General features: G+C 42.2%; 1 protein-coding gene across 1 annotated transcript in view; it reads right to left on the reverse strand.

The window, feature by feature from the left end:
- Positions 1-10,160, reverse strand: part of Lcmt1 (leucine carboxyl methyltransferase 1) — a 54,811-nt gene that overhangs the window by 21,353 nt on the left and 23,298 nt on the right. Inside the window, exons 4-5 of the mRNA XM_008849199.3 lie at positions 4,778-4,854; positions 1,634-1,695 (exon numbers count right to left, since the gene is read on the reverse strand). Of these exons, the coding sequence (XP_008847421.1) occupies positions 1,634-1,695; positions 4,778-4,854 (139 nt within the window). The remainder of the gene's footprint in view (positions 1-1,633; positions 1,696-4,777; positions 4,855-10,160) is intronic.

Raw genomic sequence — 10,160 nt, forward strand, 5'->3', positions numbered from 1 at the left:
CTGGGGCTACAGGGAGACCCTGTCTCAAGAAGACCGGAAAAAAAAAAAAAAGATAACAATCTAAACAATCCTCAGTAAGGAGTAAGGAATAGGCTAAATATCATGAAATGTCCATGAAGAAGGACGTTAAGAATATTAAAACAACAAGGCAGCTCTATAAACCGACATGAAAAGATTGCTGCGATCTACTAGATATGGAAAGAGCAAGTTGCATGTGCTTAAATTATTTACTATTTATTAAATGTTTATTAATGCATTATTATGTATAGAAGTAGAGGCTCATTCATTCAACAAGTATGTTTGAAACGAGAGCAGGTTTATTAAACATGTGTGGACATTCATTCAACAAAAACTTTATGAAACCTTTCATGTGCCAGGCAGGCACGGGGCATTCGACCCCACATCTATTTACCTTCCTCTGTGTCTAATGCAGTTCTGTGGCTAGAGGCATTCTCAACACTGCCATCTTGGAGATGGGGTCCTGGAGGATCTTCACTCTCTACTTCATATATTATTGTGTTGTTGATCAAAGGTAATACAAAGTACAAGGTCACTCATGACAGATCCTAATGTACTACAAACATTAACAAAGTCGATAGAAAACTCCAACAGAGAAAGCAAAGAGCCATTACAAGTGCCACTGACCACCTGTACCAGGAAACAGGCTGGGGCAGTGCTTTCTTTGCATACTTTATTGTGATTCCAATCACTAGGAAGACATCATTGCAGTTATGCACAAAGGAAGGCTTACTCAGAGGCCTGATGTTTACTGTGCTGACCACTAAAGAAGCCCACTCTCTCAGAGCATGTTCTCTGACCTAAATGACCATTAAACCCCTTGACCTTCTCTGTCTGCCACAAACTGAACACAAGGGAAAATTCTAGTAGAGAATTTTCTTGTAACATTTTATTTATTTATTTATTTTTTATTTTTTTTGTCTTTTTGAGACAGGGTCTCCCTGTAGCTCCAGCTGCCTGGAACTCGCTCTGTAGACCAGGCTGGACTCGAACTCACAGAGATCTGCCTGCCTCTGCCTTCCAAGTGCTGGGATTAAAGGAGTGCGCCACCACACCCGGCTTATTTTATTATTTTTATTTTATGTGTATGTATATATTGCCTGCATGGAGGTAAGTGCACCCATGTCGTGCAGGAGGACAGAAGAGGCTGTTGGATCCCCTGGAACTGGAGCTACAGACAGTTGTTAGCTACCAGGTGGGTACTGGGATTCGAACCTGGATCTTCTACAAGAATAGCCAGTGTTCTTAACCACTGAGCCATCTCTCCAGCCCCAAGAATTTTTCCAAACCACAATTTAGAAGGCTCAAAAATTATAAAAGTGTTAGAAAAATTCATAATTACATGCTTGTGGGGCAGAACAGGGAGTGGGGGTGGGGACAGTGGGGACATAGTTCAGTTGTGGAGGACTTGACCAGCACTACCAAAACCAAAAAAGTTGGTAGAAATATTGGCCGTAGGAGCTGGGCAGATAATATAAACAAACGGGTTGCAGAATGAGATCCCAACTCAAAAAAAAAAAAGCCGTGTTGTATAACACAAAGCACAACAACTTTTTAAAGGGTGGAAGCAAAACTATTCATATGCTGGACACTGTGCTACTATAAGGATACCTACCCATCTTGAGCCGGTCCTCTGAATGTAATTCTACAATGGGTTTGAACAGGAGAGGCTTGCTTCTGTGGAAAGATGAGAAAGAGGAGGAAAGTGAGCCAATTTACTCATGAGCTCACTGATTTCCTAAAATGCAGATGTCCACTAAAAAATGGCAAGCACAGACTGAACATCTCTTACCTAAAAGGCTTGAGACAGAAATTTAACAGAATCAGGATGTTTTCAGATTTTGTAATATTTGCGTATACTTTTACCAGTTATACATCCCTATTCTGATGTGATGCTGAAGTTTCCAGTTCTGGAGATTTCATATTTTTGGACTGGGAAGTTAGACACAGTAGAACAGGCTCCAGGTTAGGTGAGCTCTGCATTATACTCGACACTTGGCATTTAACTCACACTGATCATGACGTGGTTCAACTCAGAAATAGCTAAAGGTAGGCTAGCAGAAATTGCCCAGATATTCCAGCATATTTAGGTTATCTCTGGTTTCTTGTTATTCTCAAACAAATTGTTTTGTTTTCAGAGTCTCCCTGTAGCCCTAGCTGGTCTGGAACGTACTATGTAGACCAGGCTGGCCTCAATCTCACAGAGATCTACCTGCCTCAGCCTCCTGAGTGCTGGTAATAAAGGCATGTGCCACCAGCCCTGCTTCAAACAAAATTTTATCTTATAATCCAACTGTTCTTTGCCATGGGGAAGACAACTAGAACTAACGCTTAAAAGTTTAGTAACATTTATGTGTTAACTCCCATAATCCAGCAAATGAAAAAAATCAGAAATCAGAGACACAAATCCGATATTCCAACAGCTACGTACAGGTGTAATCTGGTTTGCTTCCCAGGAAACCATCTGTGCACTTCATTCAGGGCCCATTCTCTCTTTACCCAGAGTTCTAACTAGCTTAGCAGAACTTTGCAGTTCCAAAAGTTGTCATTTATCAATTTTGATTAGGAAAAAGTGGAAAACATTTTTTAATTTTTAAAAATATTTATATTTTATTATTTTTATTTTACATGCATGAGTCCATTGCCAGCATGTAGGTAGGTGCAATTGTGTTGTGCAACACCCATGAAGTCAGAAGAGGGCATTGGATCCCCTGGAACTGGAGTTATAGAGGGCTGTTAGCTGCCATGTGGGTGCTGGGAATTGAACCCGGGTCCTCTGCAAGAGCAGTCAGTGCTCTTAACTGCTGAGCTATCTCTCCAGCCCCTTATTTATTATTTTTATTTTACATGCATGAGTCCATTGCCAGCATGTAGGTAGGTGCAATTGTGTTGTGCAACACCCATGAAGTCAGAAGAGGGCATTGGATCCCCTGGAACTGGAGTTATAGAGGGCTGTTAGCTGCCATGTGGGTGCTGGGAATTGAACCCTGGTCTTCTGCAAGACTAACTGGTGCTCTTAACCACTGAGTCATCTCTCCAGCCCCCCAGAAAACATATTTTTATAGCACAGACTACAGAAAATAAAGTTTGAAAAACACTTTCAATTTGTAGGGAAATAGAATCTCTAAAGAGTTAAGCTAAAATTTTCATCTATGGAAATTTTAAAATACAAGAATTAAGATTTTTATTTAAATAACTGGTTTTTTAAAAATATTTTATTTATTATTTTTATTTTATGTGTATGAGTGTATTGCCTGCATGTATGTGAGTGCACCCATTTCGGCAATGCCGCGGAGGTCAGAAGAGGGCTTCGGATTCCCCTGGAACTGGAGTTAAGGACAGTTTGTAGCCACCATGTGGGTGCTGAGAATTGAACCCGGGTCCTCTGCAAATAACTGTTTTAAGTGGGATAGAGATATAATAAAAATTATTGAGAAAGCTGGCGAGATAGCTTAGCTGGTAAAGATCCTTGCGGCCAAGCCTGACCACCTGAGTTCCATCCCTGGGAGCCACATGATAGGGGAGAACTGATTCCCACAAGCGTCCTCTGACCTCCACATGCACCAAGGCAAGCATTCACCCACACAGAAACACACAAATAAATGTAATAATTAAAAAATAAGAAGCCTTGATAGTGGGCTTATTTAAACCAGAGTTTAGATCTCTGCCCCACTCCCTCCTAACTAGGTGACCTTGAGCAAATCAACCTCTCTGAGTGGATTCTTCATCTGCAAATAAAGGTGCAAAAGCATGGTGGTGGCACACATTTAATCCCAGCACTTGGGAAGCAGAGGCAGATAAATCTATGTAAACATTAAATATACACATAATATATATAGGAACCATTATCAGTGCAATTAAACAAGGGCACATATATATATTTATATATATATATACGTGCAATCACCACGTATCACTTCTGGGACAGGTTACTTTCATATGCCCTGGGAATAAGAAGTAATCAAAATACACAAAAAAACTTTCAGTATCAATATTCAACTATGTTATATATAGGCCAGTCTTTAAAAGTTCAGAGAAATTAGAGGATAAGAGACTGTAAGGCATAGGATGGGACTCTTAAATGGAACCTCACCCACCCACGGCTCAGGGACCACTGTGGAAGAGGAGGCAGAAAGACTGTAGGAGCCAGGGCTGGTTCATGAACGTATGAGGTGGAGGCTTTCAGGCCACTGGAAGCATGGTTGTGTGAGACTGTGGCCGTGATGGCGTTGAGCACAGGACCCATGTCAGCTCAATTAAATGAGGGCCCAAAGGGGAGGTGAGCAATGAGTAGCAGGCCAGCACTAGATTGAGAACTATTTGAGACTGACTGCTGCTGGGTGAGGGAGAATATGACTTACATCCGACTACTTGAAGGCCCTGGCTGACTAGACTCCAGTGGACACATTTACACTGAAGGACATTTGGGTACAAACACCTGAATGAACAGGACTCAGCATGTATGGTACAGTGCACAGGGTTTAGTGGGGGGATGGGAGAGGTATGGATGAGGGAGGGGGTCTGGATTTGAGTGGGAAATGTATGAAATTTTAAAAGTTCAATCAAAAAAAAAGTTCAAAGAAATTAATGGGTAAGGAGAGTCACAGGGAAGGTACACAGTGTGTTGCATGAAGGTCCCAGGGCAAGAAAGGTGAATTGAGGGAAGGCAGCACCCTCAGATGAGGCCTTTCACATCCAAACCCACCACACCAAGAGCCGGGTCTTGCCTAGCTGGCTGGTCCAGCAAAAGCACACTTACTTGATGATGTGCAGCTTTCTTGTGACTATCATTGGAAAGTCGACTTCAAAATATTTCTTTGGGAGAAGACCTTCATCCTGGGGAAAGACACACAGAGTCAGTCCTTAACTCACAGTCACTGCCCATGTCTAGCACTGAGCACCTTACAGAAATGGGTGTACTGAGGAATTTTAAGTCAGGAGACTTATATAGTCAGATGTAATTTTTCAAATTACTTCAGTCTCAGCAAGAAGAATGCATTCAAGGAGAGCAAGAATGCATAGTGGCTGGAAAGGTAGTTCAGTCAGTAAAGAACTGCCTCACAAGCATGAGGACCTAAGTTCAATCCCCAAAATCCATGTAAAAATGCCACATATGATAGTGTGTGCAGTCCTGGGGAGGCAGAAACAGGAAGATCCCTAGTGCTCTTGGGCAAGCCTGGTCTATCCTAATTGATGAACTCCAAGCCAATTGATAGACTCTGTCAAAGAAGGTGGATGATGTTCCTGGGGATAGCTAAGGTTGTCGTTTGACCTTCACGTGCATGTGTGCACCAGCATACACAAAGAGGCAAGTACAGGTACACACACACACACATACACAAAGACATACATTAAAAAAGGAGTGTGTGTAGGAAAAGTTAACACATTTCTGTGCTTATCCAGGTAAAGTCTATGGAGCCTTGAGTAGAGAGGAACATCTGGAATGGAGGAGTTTGTGAGGTATTGGCCAGTGTTTTAGGGATGAAACAGAACAGGATAGCTACTGTCAGAGAGCATCACATGCATTGTGGTCAGGATTATTTCAATGCTAAGTATCTCCTGTTACAGTGAGCCTAGAGAAGTGGTGAATAGCAAACAGTCTGGAGCCATAGGCTGGGCTCAAATGCCAGCTCCACAGTTATCTGAATGGGCCAAGGGGTCACCACTTAAAAAGCAAAGACAGTGCAAACACCTCACATGGTTGTAAGGAGCAATGTAATCCACAGGGACTCTCTGAGAAGGGTCTGACCTTAGTAAATGTGTCTGGACCTTTATTATTTACAGATACAGGTACACAGATATGGGTAACAGCTCCGAATGTAGCATTAATTTCTTACTATGGGCTATAGTCAAAGTGTGAAATATACACACATATGCACACATACACTGGTGTACTCACACATATATTGGTGTGCTCACACATACTCACACAGCCCCTGCTCTTTCCTTCCCCTTATCCCAGCACAGACGGCGGGTGGATCCCCATCCAATCATCTAGCCTTCTCACCACTCTCTCTGCTCCACTCACTCATTCATTCACTCAGTCAGTCAGTCCGACTAACACCTCAAATCTATCCATTCCTCCTCAGCTCTGCTCCCTCTCACCCAGACTATAATAACACCGTTGTTCTACAACTGTTACTGCCAGCAGCTCTGTATGCCTCTAGCACTTAGCAAGACACAGGCTCAAGGCTCAGCAGTTACGAGCACTGGCTGCTCGTGCAGTGGCCTCGGTTTGGTTCCCAGCACCCACATAGAAACTAACAACTGTCCTTAACTCCAGTTCCAGGAGATCCAATGCCCTCTTCAGGCCTCCTTGAGCACTGCACTGCACAGGTACACTTACATGCATGCAACCGAAACACTCATACACATACATAAAATAAAAAAAAAACTTTTGAGTTGGAGAGATGGATCAGTGCTTAAGAGCATTGACTGCTCTTGCAGAGGACCTGGATTGGATTCCCAGCACCTACATGATGGCTGACAACCATCTTTAATTCCAGTTCCAGGGGATCCAGTACCTTTTTCCGAACTCCAAGGGCACTGCATGACATGGGTGCATTGATACACATGCAAGCAATACACTCATACACAATAATAATAAAACAAATAAATAAATAAACTTTTTTAAAAAGACACAAGATCAATATATATCCTGATGTAACTGCAGGAGCCAAGAAAATAGAAAGAAACCATGGAGATAAAGGGAAAGAAGGAGCCTCAGAGAAAGGAAGAGTAGGAGACAGGTGTTACCAAGGAGGAAATGGGTAAAATGTAGGTATTTAACTGGGAGGGGTAGAGGGAGGGTTATACAAGAAAGCGCAGGGGTAAAGGGGAAGAAGGAGACCAAGAGATGGGGAAATCACAGGAGAGAGGTATTGTCAAGGGTAAAATGGGGAAAATGGGGGTACTTTAACTGGAAAGGGAAGAGGGAGGGTTAGACAGGGAGAGAGGAGAAGTCAATAATGTTTAGCTGGTGTGAAAAACAGGAGGAGGGAAATGTACTAGTTCCAAAGCCTACTAAAAATTACACATACAGTATCTGTACATGAGTACATGTGTATAGCTGAAGGCTATATAACAAGACTGCCAAAGAGAAGAAATCTCCTGTCCTAGTTTGTTTCTCCACTGCTGTGACAAAATACTCTGACCAATACCAACTTGGGGATGAAAGGGTTTATTCAGCTTACATCTCTCAGGTCACGGTTCTTCAGGGAGCCCAAGGTAGGAACTCAGGGCAGGAACCCGGAGACAGAAGCACAGGCCATGGAGGAACACTGCTTCCTGGCTTGCTCCTCTGGCCCCTGTTCAGCCTGCTTTCTTATACAACATAGGCCCACCTGCCCAGGGGTGACACCACCCACAGTGGGCTGGGCCCTCCCACATCACTCATCAAGAAGATGCCCCACAGACATGGCCACAGGCCAGTCCAATGGAGGCAATTCCCCAGTTGAGGCTCCCTCAACCCAGGTGTGTCAAGTTGACATTAACGCTATCCAGCATACCTCCCTTCGAGCTGTTGGCCAGGATAGTCCAAGAGACTCACAAAATTACACAGGCTATTGTCAGTCCTCGACTGCCCCCTAGAACTTGAAGGTAAGACCCTATTGCTGAAGACAGGACATACTTCAGACACAAGACTTGGAACAATGGAGCAGGAACTGACCTGGAAGGCTCCCCCCTGAAAACTACCTCTCATCGTTTTAGAGGACATTATGAAAGCTGCTAAGGAAAAGCAATCAATGGACCAACCCCAGCTTTAAAGTCTAATAGCCACAACAATGACCAGCACAAAAAAACACTATTTTTTCGGTCTTTTTGAGACAGGATCTCCCTGTAGTCCCTGCTGGCCTGGAACTCTCTATGTAGACCAGGCTGGCCTTGAACTCTCAGAGATCTGCCTGCCTCTGTCCCCTAAGTGCTTGGACTAAAGGCATGTGTCACTACTTTGGGCTTACAACAAACTACCTCTATCAGTGCAGTAGTAGCAGGTTTTTTTTTTTTTTAACATATATTATTTATTCTTTGCGAAGTTCACACATGCATTGGCTTCCTAAAATTACATGCTAAAAGATGAGACATGAGTATTTCCATTTTCAAATAAAATGACCTACAGATTAGCATTTTATGCTTTATGACCTCAAATGGATATTACTCATAAAAATACACTATCATAAACCTTAAATTAAAACATCATACCAATTAATGTAGCAATTAATGTTTTTCTTACCTTCTTTTATTCTTAGTCTCACAATAATTAATGAATCAAGTATTTCTTCTTTATTCTGTAAAGCTCATCAATGTAGTTGATTTTATTTCTCTTTTTCTTTTTTTTTTTTAGAGGGTCTCACATAGCCCAGACTAGTTTTAAACTTCTGATTCTGTCTATTTCCTGAGTACTGGGGTTACAGTGCCACCATGTCCAGTCTGCAATTGCTTTTTGATTTTACATTAAAAATAAAAATACTCAAATACACAAAGTTGGATAATACTTCTTAATTTAATATTTTATTTATTTATTCGAGATAGGGTCTCGTGTAGCCTAAGCTGGTCTTAAATTCACTATATAGCCCAAGATGGCCTTGAAATTTTTTTATTTATTATTTTCATCTTATGTGTGTGAGTGTATTGCCTGCATGTGTGCAAGTGTACCCATGTCGTGCAATGCCTGTGGAGTTATGGATGACTGTTAGCTGCCATGTGGGTACTGGGAATTGAACCCAGGTCCTCTCGAAGAGCAGTCAGCAGTAGCACTCTTATCTTTGGTTTAATCAACAGCTACCTAATTGGACTCAAAACCCACTCAATGGAGGAAACTCATGTATGGCACTGTAAACATAGCCAAATACACATGGCTGGAGAGGTCTAGATCTTAGAGAAAACCCTAAGGCTGTTACATCCCTAGACTAATGCAATTTCTTACTATATACTAAATATGGACCCTTATATTTACAGAAAAGTATGCCAGTTACCACTCATCAAAGAAGCTTCTTTTGCAACAGATAGAGACTATTAGAGTTCCACAACTGGTCGCACACAGAGAATAAGTGTTTGTGAGATGCCCAGCTCTAAGTGACACATCTACAATGGAACCTCTACACCTAAGACTCACAGAACATAGTGGAAAAAAGGGTAGAGAGAATACTAATCTATCTCTCAACTCTCATCAACAAAGCTCCCTCATGCAACAGAGGGTGATGAACACAAAAGGCCACAAATGGCCAAAGGGTAGAGAGTAAGAGTCTGCAGAATGTGGGTCCCAGGACAGTCCTATATTAAACTTCACCCACCCAGGGCTCAGGGACCATTGCAGAAGAGGGGGTGGAAAAGTTGTTAAGAGCTTAGGGGAGTAGGTGCATGACTATAAGGAAAAGGAGTCTTATATGTTTCTGGGACCTTACTCATATGAACTTAAAAACAATAGTGCCAGCATGCACAAGAACTAAGCAAACTCAAAAAAACACAGCACAGAACTGGGGAAATGGGTAGTAGGTCCCAACCTTAGCCGAAGAACTACTGGCAGTCGATTACTACTGGGTGAGGGGGAGCTGATCTTCTTTAATGGAAATATTCTAGATGAACTTGTACTAATTTAACTTGATAGTCCTTAACATATAGGACAGAATGCATGCAATCTGGTGCTATAGAGGGGTGCAGATGAGGGAGGGGGTATAAAGATAAGATTAAGATATTTTGCATGAAATGCACAAAAATTCAATAAAAAATATCTATTAAAAAATGTACAGGGAACTGGAGAGATGGCTCAGCAGTTAAGAGCTTTGGATGCTCTTGCAGAGGACCCGGGTTCAAATCCCAGCACGCACATGGTGGCTAACAATCATCTGTAACTCCAGTTCCAGAATATTCAAGACCTCCACAGGTATTGCACAAGTGTACTTATATACATGCAGGCATAACACTCATACACATAAAATTAAGTATTTTTTTAAAAAGTGCTTCAGCCAGGTGTGGTGGCGCACACCTGAAGTTCCAGCACTTAGGAGGCAGAGGCAGGTGGATCTCTGTGACATAACTGCAGGAACCAGGACAAGGATAAGGAAACAGTGAGGTAAAGGAAAAGAAATAACCTGAAGGAGAAGAATAGTAGGTAACAGGCCTTAATAAGGGAGATATGGATA

The sequence above is a fragment of the Nannospalax galili genome, unplaced genomic scaffold (assembly GCF_000622305.1).
Source record: "Nannospalax galili isolate Female #2095 unplaced genomic scaffold, S.galili_v1.0 scaffold84, whole genome shotgun sequence".
Lineage (NCBI taxonomy): Eukaryota > Metazoa > Chordata > Mammalia > Rodentia > Spalacidae > Nannospalax > Nannospalax galili.